Source organism: Rattus rattus, chromosome 5 (assembly GCF_011064425.1).
Source record: "Rattus rattus isolate New Zealand chromosome 5, Rrattus_CSIRO_v1, whole genome shotgun sequence".
NCBI classification, from domain to species: domain Eukaryota; kingdom Metazoa; phylum Chordata; class Mammalia; order Rodentia; family Muridae; genus Rattus; species Rattus rattus.
Genome location: NC_046158.1, coordinates 137318679 through 137339687, shown reverse-complemented (window position 1 = coordinate 137339687; position 21009 = coordinate 137318679). Strand labels below are relative to the sequence as shown.

General features: G+C 48.8%; 1 protein-coding gene across 2 annotated transcripts in view; it reads left to right on the top strand.

Annotated features, from left to right (window-relative positions):
- Nucleotides 1-16062, top strand: part of Tti1 (TELO2 interacting protein 1) — a 48146-nt gene extending 32084 nt beyond the window's left edge. Inside the window, exons 5-8 of one of the 2 annotated variants that reach the window (XM_032904640.1) lie at nt 2434-2574; nt 4414-4618; nt 4902-4989; nt 15369-16062. In XM_032904640.1, coding sequence (XP_032760531.1) covers nt 2434-2574; nt 4414-4618; nt 4902-4989; nt 15369-15555 — 621 coding nt within the window. In that variant the 3' untranslated portion in view covers nt 15556-16062. The remainder of the gene's footprint in view (nt 1-2433; nt 2575-4413; nt 4619-4901; nt 4990-15368) is intronic. The other variant, XM_032904641.1, reaches the window with a different exon arrangement.
- The last annotated feature ends 4947 nt before the right edge of the window (nt 16063-21009 follow it).

The following is a 21009-nucleotide window of genomic DNA, read 5'->3' as shown; positions in this document are numbered from 1 at the left end:
GTCTGTGTTAGCCTTTTCAGTCTTCATGAGACCTCTGTCCATCCACATTCCACAAGCATTTGGAGCTAGGTATATGTGGCTTGCAAGGACTCAATTTTAGTGTCTAGGCACTGTTTGGGCTTCTGAATACTCGTCATCTTTGAGGCAGCTGTGTACACACTGCAGTCATTAACAGTGTCAGTTGGTGACAGGTGTGGTGGCACGTGCCTTTAGTCCCAGCACTTGCGAGGTAGAGGCAGGTGGATCACATGAGCTCAAGGGCAACCTCATCTACCATCCACAAAGCAACCTCTGGGACTGCTAATACTACACAGAAAAACCCTGCTTCAAAAATGAATGAATGGATGAATGGATGGATGGATGACATTTAGGCTAGCTAGACATTAGACCAATTCCCAAGACCTCTACAGTAATGTTGTAGCACACATACTCTGATTCATGTGCACACACGCGTACTCTAATAATAATAATTAATACATTTTTTAAAAGCCTGTCAGTGTAGGAGTTAGACCCACATAGCTGAGTTAACATGATGCCCCTGCCTTTTACCAGGAGGACCTTGAGTGAGGGAAAATGAGGACAGGAGGTCACCCTCACAAGATGTTCATATAAAGATAGGGAGCGTGAGGAGAGGCGTGTACACTCATTCATCCCCTCCCTCTTTGAGCCCTTTGCAGGGCATGCAGAGGGCATGCAGAAGGCAGTGGAACAGATGAGAGCTCTGTCTTCACAGAGTTGTGTATCTGTTGTGGGGTGGGGGCAATACACTCACGTATCCAAATGTAGGTGGTGCTATGGAGGTAACGAGCAGGCACTGTGGTAGAGAGGGGTAATCTAGAGATGGAGCTTACTTTCTGACTAGCCAGCTAAGCAGGCCTCTGAGGCAGCAACATTTCTAAAGGTTGAAGGGCTATGTGCAAAGGGACAAAGGCAAGGAGAACACTCCAGGCAGAGGTGGGAAATAGACAGTTTTGAGTCCACTAAAAAAGATGAAGCTTGTCCAGACAGTGACAGTGGCAGCCAGTCCGACCACCCTTGTCCTGCACTCTTGCCCCTTCTGTCCTGCTAAGCTTTGTCTTCCTCCTGCCAACTCTGTCTCCTCCAGGGGCATGTCCTCTCTTATTCTGTGACTTTGCTGTGGGGCAGCTGGTTTTAGGAGCTCCTAGTAAGACCCATTGGCCACCTTCACTCTGCCTATCTGACTCAAGGGCACACGGCCTGTACACTTGTGTTGGGGCACCCATCCTTGCAAAGCCAGTGTATGTTGCTGTCCTGACCACTACCTACAATTGATGCTGGCTGTCAGTATTCAGTAGTAGACTAAAAGGTCAGGGTGTCTAGGCTAACCCAAACCTCTCTGGTAAAGCTGGCTGGCCCTCAGCTTCCTGCCTACTTCTGATAGCAGCAATAAGACTCGACCCCACCAGCTTCTCAGCCTGCTCCACCTGCCTGCTTTCTGTCCTTCAGTGGTTCTGATGCTCATTTCCTCACCCAACTCTGAGAAGTTCTGTTGATGTCACACAGTACTGCTGAAGTCAAACGGTTCAAATCCTTTCCAGAGCAGGTTCAAGTCCTTTCATGGTTCTGCCAAGATCATGTGACCACACATCTTTGCTGTGGTCTCCTAAGGGCCATATCACCTCTTCCTACACCCTTCAAATGCCTTCTTCCCTCAGCAGCTGGGATGACCTTCAGAAACATGGCTATGTTGGGTCATTTCCCTGCTAAGACCCTTGGAAATGCCTCAGCATACTTGGGACAAAATGAAAGATTCTTAACATGCCCTTTTATGGTTCACCTCCATCTCGTTCTCCTATTGTGGCTGCCCTCGTTTCTTAACCAGGACACGCTTTGGGTCTTTTTTGGTTTGCTGGGGTTTTGGGGCTAGGTATGGACCCCATGGCACTGCACATGCTCAGTAAGCACTTTACCCCAAGGTCCGTCCTGGCCTCAGGGTCTTCTTTGTTCTGATCCAGCGATAGTGACCCGCACTGTGAGCTGACCTAGTGCCTACTCACTCACCATTTATGTCTCCTTTTAGAAGCCATTCCTCAGAAATACAGTCCCAAGTCTGTGCTTTAAAGGTTTCTGTTTGTTTCTTTACATTTATCCTTTACAGTCTTTCCTGGTACAGTAGCTAGCTTTTTCTCTATTGAATGGTATCTAAGGTCTTTCCCAGCTGACCCTAAATTCCACGAAGGCAAGGAAGTATACATTTTGTCCTTGTATACTGTGTGGCCCTTGTTTACTGTGGACTGAGGTAAACAGGAGTAGCCAAAACCGGGAAAAGAGGTTCATTTTGGAACCAAAAGGTCTATCAAGTTTCTGTTACTCTCTCAATGCACTTCTCAGGCTCACGCTGTTGAACTGTGACTTGGTCCCGGCATACGGTTTCACGCTCTACTGCCTGTTGAAATTCTGTCTTTCCTTCAGGTCTTGGACGTGCTGGGATTGTGTGTGGAAGTTCTACAGACCCACAAGAACCAGCTTCTTCCCCTGGCTCATCGGGCCTGGCCTTCACTCGTGCACCGACTCACAAGTGATGACCCCCTGGCGGTGCTCAGAGCTTTCAAGGTACTGACAGCCCTAGTTGTCATGGGATGCAGAGCTGAAGAACAGAGGCTGCCCCCTTCTTCTGCATCACTTCTCTTCCTCTGACCTCTGGACACAGAACTTGAAGAAAGTGCAGAAAAATAAGAAAAGCACAGGAGAAACTACATGGCAGTCTTTAGACTTTAAAGCTGAGTGAACCCGTAAAGGGAGGGCCACCAGTGTTCATGTTCACTGTGCATCTCTTGTGTGCCAGGCAGTAAGCTTGGCATTGCATTGCCCACATGGAAGCTTACTTCATAAGTTCAGAGACAGTAACACATCTTAGGACTGCACAGCTGGTAAGGGATAGAACCCAGGTTAGACTCATGCTTCGTGAACTGCTTGAGAGTCAAGGTGATCGGCCCATCTGCTCAGCCCAAGCCCACGGTCACCCATTTTCAGGTGGGGCTTGGGTATAGTTCTGTCAGGGATGAGTAGAACTCTGGGGAAACCTTTGAAAAGCTTTAGCCTGTACAGATATCGTTCTCCTGGTTAGTTTGGCTTATATTAGCACATGAATTTTCACTTATTTATTTATATCCTTCCTTGTTCTAAAAAGCACTTAACGGCGTCCTACAGAGATACATTTACCATGCAAGACAGCACGGATTGGAAGTGGATGAGCAAGATGAAGCAGAGGGAAGAGATGGGGAGGGCTGGCAGTCGGGAGCTGGAACGCAGTCAGTGTGCCGGCATCTCCAGCAGCCAGAACACCCGCTTATATTTAAAGGGCATAATTGATCATGTTAATTCCATAGCAAAATGCATGAAATGGTGTGTGTATGTGTCTGTCTGTCTGCGTCTATGTGTTAAGAGGGAAGGAGGAGAGAAAAGAGAGCCTGGGGGAGGCAGAGCAGAAAGGAGTATTACTAAATCTTATTCAGATGTACTGTTTCCCTTTATGAAAATTAATAGATTATTTAAAGTGACAGCCAGTGTAGAAAAATGAAAACCTAGAAAGATGTGTGCACTGTAGGCAAGGCTGCTTTCTCCACGCAGACACATTAATAGTGCGTTACCTGAGGTCACGTGATACAGCTAAAGGTCCTAGCTGGGGGCCTTGCTTTGCACACTGGACGGATGCCGGTGCCCATTATGCCTTGCTTACTGATTCTTAAAAAAATGCCTGTCCTCCTGTTTGCTCAGTCTTGTGCAGCGGGGCACGACATTTCAATATGTTCTGCTACAGAAAGTTTAAACGACACATGCAAAGAGACTGCCTGTTGTGAAAGATAGAAAAAGGCTGATGTACATGAGAGATTATGCAGTCAGACACACAGAACACAGTGACGGCTCCTGCCACGAGAGCTAGCCTGGCTTAGCCAGGGACTGTAGTCTGGTCACCATCCTCCACATGCCTTCACATGGCAGCTCCTGAGCCTCGAGTGTGTGTCTGCCCAGCTAGCAAGAGTTAAAAGCCGCACTTAACACCCTGAAGGGGTGTTAGAGAGATTCTAGAGATACCTAGATCTACATGAACTGCTTTAAATTCTCTCTCTCTCTCTCTCTCTCTCTCTCTCTCTCTCTCTCTCTCTCTCTCTCTCCATAAAAGGAAAGGAAATCAAGATATTAATCATATTATCCATCCAACCAAAGCTCCCTCGGAATTACTCTCCATGTAATCTGTATTTATGGATAGAAGCTTGGAAGCAGAGACCTCCAAATTCATAACTGTCAGAATCACAAACCATGGGCAAGGATTATCAGCAGCAATTCCATTCTTTCCTAAGTAGAGACCTAGATAGAACTGAATTACCACGCATGCCCAGCCCGCTCGCTGCTTTAGCAGTGTAGTCACCAGGTTGGGAACTGTTTCTGCAGGTTTTGCAGACCCTTGGAAGCAGATGTGGCGATTTTCTCCGGAGCCGGTTCTGCAAAGATGTCCTGCCAAAATTGGCCAGCTCCTTAGTCACCCAGGCCCCCATCAGTGCCCGGGCTGGACCAGTTTATTCTCACACACTGGCCTTCAAGCTACAGCTGGCTGTCCTGCAGGGCTTGGGCCCCCTCTGTGAAAGTCTGGACTTAGGTAGGTACCACATGGGTCTCCCAGCCACAGAACCTGCACATGGCTCGATGCCCCTTTGCACCCTCTGACTAGTGGAGCTTGTGTTCCTCACCTCCCTTCTTGGGCACCTCCTTCATTCTCTCCTGCTCCCCCCTGTCCTTGTACTTTAGGGTATTCCTGGTATGCTGGAAAGGGTAAAGAGTTCTAAGGCCTTGCCTGGCTAATCTTGAGTCCCTAGACAGTGATTGCTTGTCCCAAATGCAGTCTGAGAGCCTGAGGCTTGTTTTGTATTTCTATCCTGCAGGTGAGGGTGACCTGAATAAAGTGGCTGATGCCTGCTTGATTTACCTCAGCACCAAACAGCCCGTGAAATTACAAGAGGCTGCCAGGAGGTATGTCTGCTTCATCACCTGCATCTCTTTACGTCTGTTCTAAATTATAGATGATTTGCTAATGGTGGGCAGAGTTGAGGCAGTCTCTGCTCCCTTTTCTCCTTGCCAGGTTAAGAGGATTTCTTTAGCTGTGCCAACTCCAAGGATGGTATTTTGACTCAGTGCTTTCTCTTTGCAGAAGACCTTTTCTGTGCTGCAGTGTCAGCAACAATTCTAGAGGGGCACAAAACAGGAAGCCTGGGTGCTGGAGGGAACCCAAACCCTCCTGGGTGGAAGGCTTCCAACTCTCTACTTTGTTTCTTGTGATCAGTGATCCAACACCTTACTGTGCCTCTGTTCCCTCCATAGCAAAGCCAAAGGAGAGCACTAGGTGTGCCGTGACTAACTCCCAGAAAGTCTCACATAGTAGATAGAAGACTGTGCAAAACTGGGTGTCGTGCAGGCAGACACGTGCCTGTGTCTAGAGCCCAGACCACTCAACTGCTTCCCAAAGAACAACTTGAGAGATCTTTGGATTCCAAAATTACATGGACCTAATATCCCAGAGTTTTGGTCATGCCTGTTAGAGAAGAGCAGTGCCTCTTGTGCAGGCTGTTTTGGTTCCTTGAGGACTAAGCGATTTTTCTTGTAAGTTGAAACTAAGCACAGCGGCATCCTTACCTTGAGGCCCAGCGTGCACCCTGGCCTCAGCCCAGCACTCCAGCCTACTGGGAACAGGCTGTGTGTGTGCTCTGCAGCTGCCTGCCCTGGGCATCTCTGCCAGGGCTGCCCGGCCTGCCAGCTTCATCTGGGCAGAGCCCCTCCTCCCTAGGTGTTTGGAGTTAGATCTGATCATCCTTGCTGGGGTGGGAGTCAGATGACTCCTCCATTCCACCCAAGGAGCTGGACAGCCGCTCTGACTGTGGAATAAGGAGAGGTGCCCCCTTATAAACCTCGCATCCCTACAAGTGAGGGGAATATCTTTTGGAATTGATTTATTGTCTTTGCAATCTTTGCTTTTGATTTCCTTGGTAGCTTTATTTCCTTCTTTCCCTTTCCTGTCAAATCTCTTAGACTCAGAATGGACCATGGTTTCTGGAGCATAGGGGTAGATCCCAAGGGGCTTCTTATTCTCCAGCACCCCTGGTTTCCTCTCACCAGCATGAGGTAAAAGTGGTCCTCCCTGGGCTGAGCCATAGCTGGTTGCCCTGTGACATAAGGTGCAACCCCAGCACATGATGCCATTATCTTGGAATAAATTCTTTTGACTTATAAAAATCTGATTTTTTTTTTCTTTTCTTTTTTTCGGAGCTGGGGACTGAACCCAGGGCCTGCGCTTGCTAGGCAAGCGCTCTACCACTGAGTTAAATCCCCAACCCCTAAAAATCTGATTTTCATACTTCCCATTCCAGTCTGCTTTTCCTCCATTGCTGCATCCCATCCTTTAAGTTAGAATCATCAAATAAGCTAATATTCATAATACATTTATCTTTTCATTTCTCATTCTTTTTTGCCACTGAAAGCAATTAAACCCAGAATCAGACCTTGCTGAGTCTTAAATTGGTGCTCAGGGTGGCTGGAGGAAGGGGATAGGCTAGACCACTTGAGAGCTGCAGCTCCCTGTTTTCAGCACCTACCCTTCCACTGTATGTTGGGTCGAGTCAGATGGTCTGTCTCTGCCTGCAGGGAGGGGGATCAAGTGCAAGGCTGGTCGCTTTACCCACAGCTCATCTGCAGACTTATTTTGAAGGGGGTGAGGGAGTTGGGAATTAGTGTGCTTGATCAGGAGCTGAATTGGCATCTTGGTTCAGAAATGAATGAGCTTTCTAAATAGGAGGAGTCATGGAAGCAATAGGCGGGCCTGGTGTCCTGAGCCACACACCATGTGGAATGAGTGGCCTGGTGGGGCTGACTGTACTGAAGCAGTCATGGTGGTCCTGAGGAGAGAATAAGATGGAGACCCCAGCCGGTTTGTCCTTGTTCTCTTTCCTTAACCCCTGTGTCCCTTACTAAGAGAATGCCTATCTGCCCACTTGGAAAACTCATTGTTCCTCTTCTACTCCAAGTACCAATGTAGTCAGGGCACTGTGACCTATGCCCTGGACCACCACAGAAGCCTCTACCTCTGCCCCTCAGTAATCACCACATAGCAGTCAGAATAACACAACACACACTCTCATGTTTAGGGAGCTTATAGCAGGTTTTATAAAAAGACAGACCTCAGTGTTGACTCCAGAAGTAACAGGGTAAGTCAGAAGGGTCCCTGGATGTGGCCCAGCTCCCTTCAGAACAGTGAGCTCCCCACCCTGCTCCTCTGTCTGCCAGAGAACTAGTGAGAGAAGCTTTGAGGGCCAGGGACTGCTCTGAGCGCCCTGCCTTCTACAAGACATGCCTGGTAGTAGGTGTCTCTGGGCCTCAGAGCCATCATGATGTGGAATACCAAGTCGGCAACTGGTGAAGATGCCTTTCATCCACATCACAGCTGAGTTTTTCTTCCTTCCTCTTGTTTGCTTTCCCTGCCTTCAAAGAATGGCCGAGCCTCTGTTTGCTATTTTAATTTGTCATATTAAATATAGCCTTTGTGGCAGGCTTTTACATCTGGGTTGTAAACTCTGGAAATGGAAATTGATCAGGGGATGGTTGATATAACCAAGGCTGTAAATGCTAAGAGTGGAGATGCCATTCCAGTTTAATGCTTTTATCTGGCAAATGTGCCTTATAAGGAGGGGCATAAATCTTACAATGTGGGGGAGGGGTGGGGGCAGGAGATGACCTTGCTGCTTATTACCACCAGGTGTCACTGTTAACTGGTGATGGGGGTGGGGAGCGCCTTCAGATCCCATGTAGTTAAGTAACTTTAATGGATGTCAGATAAGTAAATCATATTTAAGAGTGTGGGAAGAGTGGCCCACAAACCAAGGGCTGTAAAGAAGACAGTGTCAGTAAGAGTAAGCCCTGGATCAGCTGGCCCACTCCTAAGCAGAAGGCAGAGGCAAACAACTGATTTAGATTTCCAGGTGGCCCGGACACCCCAGGATATCTCCCAGCATGCAGTTCTGTGCCCTTTTGACCACTGGAGCTTTGCAATTTCAAATTGAAAAGAATTCCAGAGGAGGGCAACACCCCTGCCCACCGCTCGCCACCCCATCCCAATTTCAGTTTTCCCTTGAGTCTGTGTACTCGTGAGCCAATCTCCTACTAGCCTCTGAGACTCTGTCCTGCAGTGAGGTCTTATATCATATGCACCTTCACTCTGGACCAAAAGCAAATAAAACCAGGCAATATCTACTGGTAAAAACATGAAGCCCGTGCCCAATAAGTTTCACGATAGACAGAGCTCCCAGGCTCCATCAACTCCTGCCCCATCTGCCAACCCTAGACCCTAACTAGGGGTGCCAACCACACAAGTGTGGATGCTCTTAGTCCCTAAGAGTGGGGGCTGGGGAGTGGGAGGGCGGCACGGTGCTCCTTCCCTCCTTCACCTGGCCCCTGTGTGAGAGTGCAGCAGCACCAGTTGATGGCGATGCCCTCCTCACAGGGTCTTTGTACAGATGAGTTCTTTTTAAGTAGTCAGAAAGTCAACTCTGAAAATTGTGTAGTGAACTCTGTGTGCCAAGTACTGTCTGGTTTCTGAAAATGGAGAAAATGCATGTGTGTGTGTATACACTGACCAATGTATGGCATGCTGTACTTGTGTCACGTGTATACATTTAGATGCATCCTTTCTAAATCTACTTGTCACTGATGTCTGAACTGGGCTTTCTTCTCAAAAAGGTCTTTTTTATGTTAATTGGGGCATCCCTCCCCACCTCCATTTGTGGGGAAGTCAGGAGCAGGTTTGAACTGACTTCCCTGCTCTCTTTCTAGCAGTAGGATCCCAGCCCATCAAAGAACCAGCCGGTGCCTTCAAACCCTGGACAATGCAGACTAGCACAGGCTCCTTCATTTCATCCCTGCCAGAGCCCAACTCCTCTCTATGCCACACACAGGACTGTCTGTTTGAACAGATCAGGAGCCACAGAGGTGATCCACTAGTTAGGCTAGCTCATAATGAGTATCTGGTCACCTGAATGGGGAAGGGGCAGCTCGTTTGAGGCCTGCCTACAAAGCAGTTTCCCCTGGACTGCACCCAGCATGGAAATGAGCACTCCTCATGTTTTTCCTTTTGACATTTGATTAATAGTTGACAAATCCAGACCCAAGTAGTTAGCTTTCCTATTATCCATCTTTGATAGCCACTGCTGCTTTTCTTCTCAAGGCCCATTGTTCTAAAAATACACTCAGATCTGAAGCTGTTCACTGTGCACACAGAGGCATGATTTTATGGTGTCAGAGATAAGAGACATCTGCCACGCAGATTACAAACAGAGCAGGTTACTGGGTTTCTGAAATGAAGGCGGGGATATCGCACTACGGAAACCACATGTGTTGCCCGTACTTTCCTGATGCCATAGTATGTCATGAGATTGCTAACCTGCTAGTTTGCCATTGTGTGTGATGCTTGCCTCTATATGTGCATGCAGAGGTCAAGTGCCAAGATCACAGGCATGTGCCATCATACCCCAACAGAAATACATTTCTAAAAGTCTTTCTTATGTTGCTCATAAGTGGGAGTTGCTGGCCTAGTGCCAAAGCATGGGCCATAGAAAAATAATTTGAGTAAAAGAGGGCAAGTCACATAGATTGCCACAAAAAACATCGTCTTTCTGGTAGGGGCAGGAAATACTGCCTCTGAGTATGCCGGCGAGTGCTTAGGCCAGCTTTGAAGCCAGTGGCCAGCAGCACTGTCATGGGACCTTAGCCTGGAGATCGGAAGAGCCAGCCAGATGGAAGGGGCTACATTAAAACCACCCAATAGGACTTACAGCCCACCAGGTCCTGGCTTCCTTTTGAATTGTGTCTAACAGATTGAGCCTCTCCATGTCAGGTCCTTTTAAATATGCATGAAGCAGTGGAAGCATTCTACTGCGTTTATGATACTCTGTCTTGTGGTATTTTAGGGGCGTGATTAGCATCATACGCTGCTACTGGTGTTTATGGTTTTAAATCCTGTCCTCGCTGCATTTAAATATTTTTAATAAGAGTCTCTGTGCGTGTTGGAGGTCGATTGATGGATGAATGGTTTTGAACAGGTAAATATAGTTAGGTCTAACAAGTAAGTGTAGCTGCAAAGGTAATTGGTAGCATGTATTTGGAGAGTAAATTGTTGCTTCCAGTCATAATCCCCCATTCCCAGCATTTAGAAACAAAAAACAGCCTCGGTGCAGAGGAAGATAGCGAAATTGAATAGCAGGAAGGACAGGCTTGAAATACTGGTTAACCAATGAACCGAGACCCATTAGAGTAAATTACTGAGTATGGGAACATAGCCCCACTGCTCGCTGGCTGGGACAATTCGACACCCTGGCATCCATTTGTTTAAAAGGCAGCACACAGCCTCATTTGCAGTATTGACATGCTCCGAGTAATGGAAGAAGAGATGGCCAGAGAAAGAGGAGTATGGAGGCTATTCTGCCAGAGAGGAAACAACAGGCCTGCTTGCCAGGAAGTAGGTTTGCTTTTTGGTAACATTTGCCCAGGCCATGTGAAAAGAATATGTAACATGCTACTGAGGAGATATCCCGAAGCCACTTCCTTAGACATCCCAAACAAACAGACAAAGAGATCACAAAGCCACAAGTTCTTTACCTCTGGCATCTGCCCGACAACTCCTGAGAGCATGTTATATATCTGGAAAGAGAAAAGGAACACCAGGTCCCTCAAGCAAGTAATTGACAAGAGAAAGAATAGTCTGCCGCCTAAGAGAGCTGGGAGCCCCGCACTTCAGCTACAGTTGATTTAACCATGCTGGACCCTGATTGGCTGACGGCTTTCTAGAGTCTAGTTTGAGCAGATGTTATCTAGACAAAGATGCCGATACTGGGAATGGGGGTAGATAATCCAGTGCTCACACTGCAGATCTGTGGTGGCCTGTGGAAGCCAGGCAGCACGTTACAACTGTCTGCCTGCCCCTGGAGTCACCTCTCCATGTGCTCGCCTTAGGAACCTTCCCTGGCTGCATCCGCAGAGGGCCTCTAGGATGAGACCCTGAAACCACAGCCTTCCTCTACCACCTTTTCAGCATCCCAGAGACCCAGCACAGTGTCTGGGCCAGTGGGATACTTGTAGATGTCTCAGCCACAGAGAGAAGACCCTGGTTCAGCTAGCTAGATTCCATCCACACACTTCCTGCCTCCCCAGGCCACCGCACCCCAGGTGGCTCACTGGAGTGCCACAGTGCGTCCTGAAGGGATGCTTTTCTTCTGTTGGTTTGGTGTCTGGAGTTTATCAGGTACTTACTGATACTGTCAATGGTAGATAGAGCTGAAGTGCAGGGAAATGGCTGCCTGCATGAAGTAAAATTCAATAAAACCGCATTTTAAGTGAAAAATCAGTATAAACACCAGGCTTCTTTGCCATGGAAACAGAGGTTGCTTAGAAACTGCCTAACGGCGAGTTCTAAATTTTTTAAAGTCAAGTTATCATTTAAGCTACACAGCCCCACAGGTTATTGAGAGATAATCACCTGCCTCGGGACATGTGGAGGCATGAGGCACAGCTGAGTGCCTCCCGCGCTCTGAGGACCAGGTAATCTCTTGATAACTCTGCTCCCTGGAGCCACCAATTTGGGCCTGGGGGAAGGAGAAAGGAGTTTCATTTAGGAGTTAAATAGTGTATGTATATTTTTCAGAAATTGTTTCTCTTTGGGGTTTGAAAAAAGATGAAAGTGGCCATTTAGCGTGTTCAGCATCCGTCCCCGCCATGTCTGACGGTAACTGGGAATGCGTTCCGGCAGTTGCCTTGGTCACTCACAGCAGAGGGCTTGCCTTTGTCTTCTGGCTTGATTTTGTAGGAAGGCTGGGTGGGAAGAGGCCCCAAGCAAGGCGCTGCAGAGCTGGGGATCAAAGCCAAGGCTCTGGAGCCTGACACAGCCTACCAGGCCTCAGGCTCCGCTCCCAGTGGTAAAGCCAACAGGGCTCAGGTTAAGAGTTTGTCAGTGTTTAGGGTTCAGCAGACCGCATGGCTCCCACCCAGCAAGAGTGCAGTGCGCCTGCCCGCCATCTGCTTACATGGCACTGGGTTCATTTCCCACCTCAGCCGTGCAGAAGGTAAAGTACCCTGCACTTTGTTGTCCCTGATATAACAGCCAAAAATAGAAAGAACCCTGTGACTGAGAACCGGGCCCCATGGAGGCCCTGGAGTTGAGTGAGACAAAAGACTAATGTCGTTCCCTTCTCTGACTGAGCATATCCATAGTGGGTCATAGTGGTGTTTATTCCTCAGTCCCTCCTGCTCTCTGTTCTCCCCACCTCTCTCTGTGCATTCATGTGTGCGTGTGTTCATGCATGTGTGCATGTGTGGTGTGTGTGCGCGCATGCGTGCGCGCTCCAGTGTCTCCCTCTCCCCTCTTTCTGTCCTATCACTCAGTCTCTAGAGCAGTGTTTTCATTAGACACTCATGGAGAGTGTCTCCCTGCGACCCCACCCTCCCACACACCCCGCAGAACAATCCCAGTGGGAGACTAGGCTGCCTGTGATCATCTCTGGAAGAAAGCGGAAGCAGGGTCAGGAGGCGGGAGGGTGATTCGTTCGGGCAGCTGAGGCAGGAGGACGTCGCTTGCTGTTTGCCCTGCCGAGGCGTTTTCCCTTTTAGGAGTGAAGCGCTGACGACACCCAGATGATCCCTGAGGGTTTGGCTCTGCTTAGTGAAAGCAGTGAACTTGCACGCTCGCTCTTTCTTCCCTGTTAGCATTTGATTTGGAGATCTTTGAGGGTGAGCACAGATCCCATTCAGCCTGCTGTAGGCAAAGCAGAGCTTTGGGCCACGGTGCCCTCTGCTGCCTGCTGCCCAGAGACAAGTGTTCCTTGAAGGAAGCACAGCTGCGGCTGGAGAAATCGGCCCAGTTCTTGAGGTAGAGAAAAAACCAAATGAAATCATTTGCATTCTAACAGTCTTTGGCACCGAGGAAAAACTGTCAACAGTGTCACATGTAAACAGAAATGTGCTTCCTGGGTTTTGGTGTTTTTATCATTTCCCTCACCACTCTAATTATCAAAGATATTTTTGTTTTTAAACAAAAATTGTCTCCCACGCAGGCCCCATCTCTTTTATGCAGTGAAGTGGAAACGATGAATTAGAATATTCTAGTCACTTCTTCAGCAACCACTGCATAGGTTATAAACACAAGATTATTCTAAGCCAAGAAACTTAAAATAGTTTAGGCACAGCAGCCCAGGCCCAGTACATTTTTCCAAGCCTCCCTACACACATGCACACATGCACACATGCACACATGCACACATGCACCCACCCCTACCTGTCTCCCTCCCCCAGCATAAGTCTACCACACACAAAGAAGAGAGCAAAACTGGATTCACAGAGTAAGGCCCAGCTCTTCCAAGAGCACTGGTTTTTCAGATTAATAAAATTAAAAACCAAAAATTGTTTTATTTAGCAATCACTTTATTCTCATTTGACACTCAAAAGAGCACTGACAGCATTCCGTTGAGAATGAGATCTGATTCATCAGGTAGGCGCTGTATTGTACGCTGTGGTGCTGTTCCTCGTCCCCAGGAGGAATCAGCTCCGGGGCCCATAGGTACCAAGTCCTTTGTGAAATGGCCGCTGGTCTGCCGAGCCTGTGATCACCTGACGAATGTAAACAGTAAGCGGTTGGTATGTCGTGTTCAGGGAGTGCGGACAAAGGCAGAGCTGTGTCTGTTCAGGACAGAGGGAATTTGGTTTTGGGTATTTTAATTCACTGGTTAAATCTGGGGTGGAGTCACTAATACAGAGGTGGTACTTTTAGCTGGTAAATGGGAATCACATGGAGATCAGCATAAACAACAAACACATACTGGCATGTATGTGTGAAAACTGTAACAAAACCCATTACTGTGTATGCTGATTTCAAAAATGGCTGTAAAGCACGCTTGGAGGTTAGAGAGAGCTCATGAAGACACCTGCCGTGCAGCCTGAGTTCACTCCCAGGTCCTCTGTGTAGAAGAAGAACCCACTCCTGAAGTTGTCCCCTGACCTCTGCACGTGCTGTGGCAGGCACATGTTCAAGCACACACACAAAAATACATAAATGTGTAAAAGCAATGTTTAAATGGAGTTGGTGGGGACTGGTATGTATTTTAAACCTTAGCAAAACCCTAAAGAATGAGCAAACTGAAAACCGGGTGTGACCGGTTGTACTCACCAGCACTCAGGCTGTGGAGGCAGGAAAATCAGGTTCAAGGTCAGTACTGGCTACTCAGCAAGCTTGAAGCCAGTCTGGCTACACGAGACCCTCTCTCAGGGGGGGGAAGGGAAAGCAATGGCGAAACTGAGGCAAGATCACGCGACCATTTTCCAAGGCTGCATAGCTGTGATGCCTGTTCTTCCTTGATGACCGCAGGACCTTTCACACACTGTGAAGATTCCTGGAAGGGCATCCCCAACGGCTTTAACCAGCCTCCAGATGAGTCACTCAGGCCTCAGGCAAGTGAGAGCCTGTTAGTCAGCAGTACTCATTGACTGCATGCAGTGTGCTGAGCAGGGAAACACAGCAGCCACATCCAGGCTGCTGAGAAAGGGAGACCTGAGAGAGATGGGGGATCGCCTGGACAGAGTGGGAACGAAGCCCCTTGCACAGGTGATGCCCTGTGTGTGCTGATGGGGCCAGCATAGGAAGAAGGGCTTCACCCATCCCGGGAGTGGACAGCCAGGTGTGTGGGGGTTACAGGACCCTGTCTACTCTGGTGGCCCTGGTTCAGAAATAGGAGGTGAGCAGACAGTAGCCAAAAGTTCAGGTCAAGATGAAGGATTTCATTTCTGGCAACATACCATGGCCCTGGCGCTTGAGCTCTGGGTTAGGTTTGTACAGGACATCAGTCCTGCCTCAAGAGTCCTTGGCCAACCTCTGATGAGTTCAGATTCTGTTGGCCCTTGTACCCAGGCCTCTAAGAAGCCATGGCTTTGAGTGACCAGAATGGGGTTACCCAGAGGCACATGAGGACCGTAAAGAGAAGGTAAGGGCCTGCCCAGGTCCCAAGGCAGAGCTGCTGATGCAGGGGTCAGCCTGTCAGTCCTTCAGACGCCAGCTTTACAGTTAGCAGCTCCTTTGTGTCAGCACCGCTCTCTTTGGACTAATTACTGGCTTACTCCAGGTCAGTGGATCAGAAGCTGTTAGCCTGGTTTTTTAGGCTTTGGAATCATTCTAATGGTCCTGTCTTAGGATCTAAAGTGTGGTCCCTCTGCTGTTTGAAATGACCTGGTCTTACGATCAGTTCCTTCTGATCGGCTCTGAATGAGCAATAACCTCCCCCCTTCTCTTGCCCTCCTGCCTCCCTTACTCATGAATTCTCTCTCCACAGCGTCTTCCTCCACCTGATGCAGGTGGACCCCGACTCCACCTGGCTCCTCCTGCACCAGCTGCACTGCCCTGTGCAGCAGTTCACAGCCCCGCACCCGAGCCTTCACCCAGTGCAGTGGCAGGGGGCCACTAAGCCACAGAACCCCTATGCCACCAATGTTTGCCACCTGCTTCTTCAACTGCAGTGATACTGCCAGAACCTGCCAGCTAGGAGCTGAGCTGAGCCACCCCTGCTGGATACAGTTGCGGCAACACAGAGAGCGGTGAAGGTGGATTAGACAACCACCAATATATAAATCGATCGATCACACAACTGCTTAGAAATTGGGTTGAAGGAAAAGTCGCTTACTGTTACTTATGTTTCACTCTTTGTGTCATCAGACGACATTGACTGGTGGCTGTAAGAGTTCAACTCTTTAGCCTGCTGTCTGCACAGCCCCTCTGCCTCACAAGTCCTTCAAACACACACACACACACACACACACACACACACACACACACACACACACAGACCTTGTGCTCTAAGCCCAAGTTCGATTCTCAGCACCCATTAGTAGCTCTCAACCGTCCATGACTCCAGTTTCAAGGGATCCAACCCCCTCCTCTGACCTCAAGCACCAGACTTGCACATGGTGCACAGACACTCATGAGCCAAACACATATAAGATAAATAAATCTTTTCAAAAATGTCTTAATGAGAGAGTGATTTCTTTGTTTTTGGAGCTTTCTTTCTTGCCTTTCTTTGCTTTGGGCATGGGACATGCCGTGTTGCTTCTCTCCTTCCGTCGTGTGGTTCCCAGGGACTGAACCCAGGTCAGCATGCTTGGTGGAGGCACCTTTACCTGTTGAGCGGTCTTTCCAGCTCCCTCACCCCCACTTTTTTAAAGGCAGTGTTACTCTATAGCATTGGCTGTTCTGGAACTTACAACATAGCTAAGACTGGCCTTGAACTTGTGACAGTTCTCCCTCATGTTGCTGAGTACCCTGATGACAGTCATGAACTGTCACATCCAGCTTGACTTCATTTTTTTCAGGTGTGAACCTTTTGCCTGCATGTATTATATATGTGTGGCTGCCATTGTGTACTGGGTGCTGGAAGAGGTCAAAAGAAAGTGTCAGGTCTCCCCGGAACGAGAGTATTAATGGTGAGCCAGCATGTAGGTACTAAGACCCAAACTTGGGTCCACTGGAGTAGCAGCCAGGTGCTCTTAACCTCTGAACAGCCTCCCTACTCCTGTCAGCTTGGTTTGTCGTTGTGTTGTGTTTTGTTTTTTTAACTCCTGGTACTAGCGTACCTTACAAGGGCAGGAATGGATTGGCTAAGTTTAAAATGTGCTCAAGGCCTTGGGCGTCATTCTAGCACCACACACAAAATGTACTCACCTGTGTGGTAAGGCCGGGCCCCAGGCTCTCTGGCCAGCCTCGCTCGCTTGCTGACCTAGGCTCTGTTCTCAGATCCTAGCTGTCTTACACAAGCTTGTAAATGCCTACCGTGGCTGCATCTAAAAAGCCCAGCGGGGGATTCTTTAGTGATGTCAAATGTTCAGTGTCTTCATTTCCCCATCACGTCAGAATTAAGGTAAGCTGTGTGCACTGGGGTATTGTGACCCCTAATACTTCTTTACAGCTTCCCCTGCACCTCTCTTTCCTTGGCGGGTTTGCCCTCTCCTCTGTAGCCACCTATTTCTGCTGCATGGATTTACTAATTACATCCACACAGGCACAGCTCAGTCCCTTCCAGGACTTTTGTAAACTGGAAAACAGCAGGAGCGCTGGGTCAGGTGTGACCCTTTTGGGGGGCATCCCTGGCTTTGCACCATCCCTCACAGGCGTGTTGTTCACTTCTATCAGGAGCTAGGACTTTCCTTGTATCAGCAGCCATTAATGTGCCCGACTGTCACCACTCACTATTAAGTTGCCAAATACCACTTTGCCAAGTCCTCCTTCAGGCTCGCCTTTGCCTGGGTACCTGAGAACCAGGGCTTTTCCCTTCCTCAAGCATTGTAAAAAGGCAGGAAAAAACCCTTAGTTTTCTTTCCCATCTGAGGAGTCTGGCGCCAGACAGTGCACAGGATCCCAAGCTTCAGCGACTCATGGCATGCGGGAACCCTGGAGTTGGTCCACTGGTTGCTGTCTGCCCTGCTAGGGCAGGAGGATGTCCAGTCCCCCAGGACTTGGTGGCCACCACTCTGCAGCTGAGTCTTCATGGGCTTTCTCTCTGACCTCAACAGCCCATTACAAGGCTGGAAGGGTCAGGGGACCCAGAGATATGCCCCTCCTCTGCCACCATGGAGGGCACTACACTGTCTCACACGCCATTTAGCTGATGTCACAGAACTCTGAACAACTCCAAAGACGTCACCCAAGTCAAGAGTTGGCTCTCTTCCAGTTGAGTTCTGGGGTAGCTTTGTTCCCAACCCTACCAGGACAAAATGATAGGCTAATTCACTCTCTAGCCTCTGACAAATGAGAAAACAGGTCAGCAAGGTGCCTTATACAGCATCGCATAGCTGGTTAATGTGTGGCTTATGTTCCCAGGGTGACGATGTGGGGGCAGGTGACAGGGGGCACAGGAGGGATTGTCACCATGCTCCAAACCCACTCTTGCTCCACAAATAGTTAAAATAGACTAAGCTGCTTTCAGTCCAGCAGGCAGAATGTTATACTTGATTTAAAAAGCTAATTAGTGTGCCTCTGTTATTACATTCAGACAACTTTAATTTTGAGCCTGCTCATCTGACTCAGGGTAGCCCTTGTTAGCATGGGTGTCACACAGTGGGCCTTTCCTCACTTCCAGCTTGCTGAGGCCGAAGGAGCTTCTTCCTTTCAGTATGCAGTAGCACCAATACACCATGGGCAGACAGAGTGATGCCAGGCCTTCAGAGAGGCAGGATCAGGAGAGCAAGGCCATCCTTGGCTATGCTGAGTTTTGAGGCCAGCCTGAGATACATTAAGACCCTATCGCAAAAACAGGAAAAGGACCGGCATGATGGCCCAGCTGTTTAAGGCTCTTGCCACACATGCCTGGCAATTTAAATTCTATCCCAGATCCCATGTAAGGGTAGGAGAAGACAGAACACACAGGCACAGGCACACACACAGAAAAGCCAAGGATAAGAATGTGGAATTGATGCCAGGCCGTGGTGGTGCACACCTTTAATCGCAGCCCTCGGAGGCAGGGCAGGCAGAACAGGCAGACTTCTGAGTTGGAAGCCAGCTGGTCTACAGATGGAGTTCGAGGACAGCCAGAGCTACGCGGAGAAACCCTCTCTCAAGAAAGAAAGAAATGGAGGACTGAGTAGACAGTTGAGTTAATAAAATGCTTGCCTTCTAAGCATAAGGAACCAAATTCAATCCTCAGAACCCACATAGAAAAGCCAGGTATGATGGCACTGGCCAGCTAGCTTTGCCTACTCGGTAAGTTCCACCAGGCCTGTCCCAAGGTAGAGCCTGGAATGGTGGCTCACCAGTGTCTTGCAGGAGGCCCATGTGGTAGCTCACGACCACCACTAACTCTAGTTCCAGGACACCCTGTGTCCTTTAACACCCCCCTTGGTGTTACACACATATATGTAAGCAAAACACTCATACACATCATTTTTTTTTCGGAGCTGGGGACCGAACCCAGGGCCTTACAGTTGCTAGGCAAGCGCTCTACCACTGAGCTAAATCCCCAACCCCTCATCATCATTTTTTTTTTAATTATTTTTCTAAAAAGGTGGATGGCAAATTTAAAAACTGGGCTAGAGATGGCTCAGCGATTGAGAATACTGGCCTGTGCTTCTAGAGGACTCAGGTTCAATTCCCAGCACCTACGCCGCAGCTCACAACTGTCTGTAACTCCAGGTCCAGGGGATCTGACGTCTTCACACACACATACACACAAGCAAACAGCACTGCACAATAAATAAATAAATAAATAAATAAATAAATAAATAAATAAATAAATAAATAAATGGTGGTGGCTCCTGAGGAAAACACTGGAGGCTGAGCTCTTCTCTACATGTGCACCAACACACGTGAAGAAATATGAGTGGGCGGAAACACAGTTTTGAGTGTATCTGAGCAACTGTAGTCAGTAAAGGGCTCTGTCAAGCAGGAACACGTAGAACTTGACCTAGAGCATCCTCTGAAGGGGACTAGAGGTGCCATATTGTGGAAAGAGCATCAGAACCCTGCCTCTGAGTGACTGATCATTTAAACTTTCCAAGCCTCGTTTCCATCACTCAGGTGCAGTGTCTGCTTCAGCCTCTTCCAATAGCTGTGTGAGGAGGAGTCCATCCTGTAAACTAGTATCAGGTGCACTGACTGGGCCTCTACCAGGGTTTCCTGCTTTCTAACCTGCTGCCCGGTGGCCATTGCATAGCCTCCAGAACAGTGCTGGCTCAGGCAGCTGGCCCCTGGTTAGCCCTCAGTATGAGGCTAGAGAAAGACTCACTCAAGAATGCAGACATCAGGACTTGGCCGGACCTGTAGGAAGGAGATGTGCAATATCCTGGGTGATAAACTGGGAAAGGGGTTGTCTGGAAAGGGCGCTGCTGCTGTTTTCCATTCTGTGGAGAAGAGCTCCAGGAAGGTGAAGACTGGGGAAAGCACAGTGTCCCAGCCAGGGACTGGAAATGCAGTGACTTCTCCGAAGGGGGATGAGGGCTGTGCTCGCACCCCTGCACATGTCTACACCCATGCTACCTGCTGTGGCAGTGCTAGGAGCCTCTGAGCTAGCATGAGCATCAAGAGGCCAGAACACTCCGCATGCCTCCTCCGGCCTTTGACTGCTGTTTCCCTCCTCCAACCTTTGTTCGCCCGCAGCCTCTATCCCTCAGAAATGTCTGCAGCCTTTCCAGGTAGCCATTCTTTCTCTTCCACACTCTTAGAGATCCACCTCCTTCAGACAGTGCCAGATGAGGTCAGGTTTCCTGCTGGTCAGTCAGCCTTCTGAGTGCTGGGATTAAAGACCTATGCTGCCGCCACCTAGCCTGATACACACACCAACACACATGCTGTGTGTGCACACACACACACACCACACACATGCTACACACACACACACACATGCCACGCACACACATACACACACACCATACATGCCACACATACCACATACACAACACACACATACACACTACACACACATATGCCACACATACACACACACACCATACATGCCACACATACCACACACACATGCCACACACACCACACACACACATACACACCACACACACACACATCACACAGGATTTCTGTATAACAGCTCTGATTGTCCTGAACTCACTCTGTAGAGCAGGCTAGCCTCAAACTCACAAAGCTCTGTCTGCCCCTACCTCCCAAGCACTGGGAGGCCTGACTTCTTTTTCAAATACCCTTTTCTAATGTTCATTTGTGCTGGGCAGTGGAGGCAGAGGCAGGTGAATCTCTGAGTAGAACTCAGCCTGCTCTACAGAGTGAGTTCCAGGACAGCCAGGGCCACTACACAGGGAAACCCTGTCTCTAACCACCCCCCCAAATATTCTTAAATCGATTTGTGTGAATGTGCATGTGTGTTAATTATGGGTACATGTGGGGGGGGAAGGCACATGCGTGCAGGTGTACATGTTAATGCACACATGTATGCCAGGGAGGCCAAAAGTCAACCATGGTGT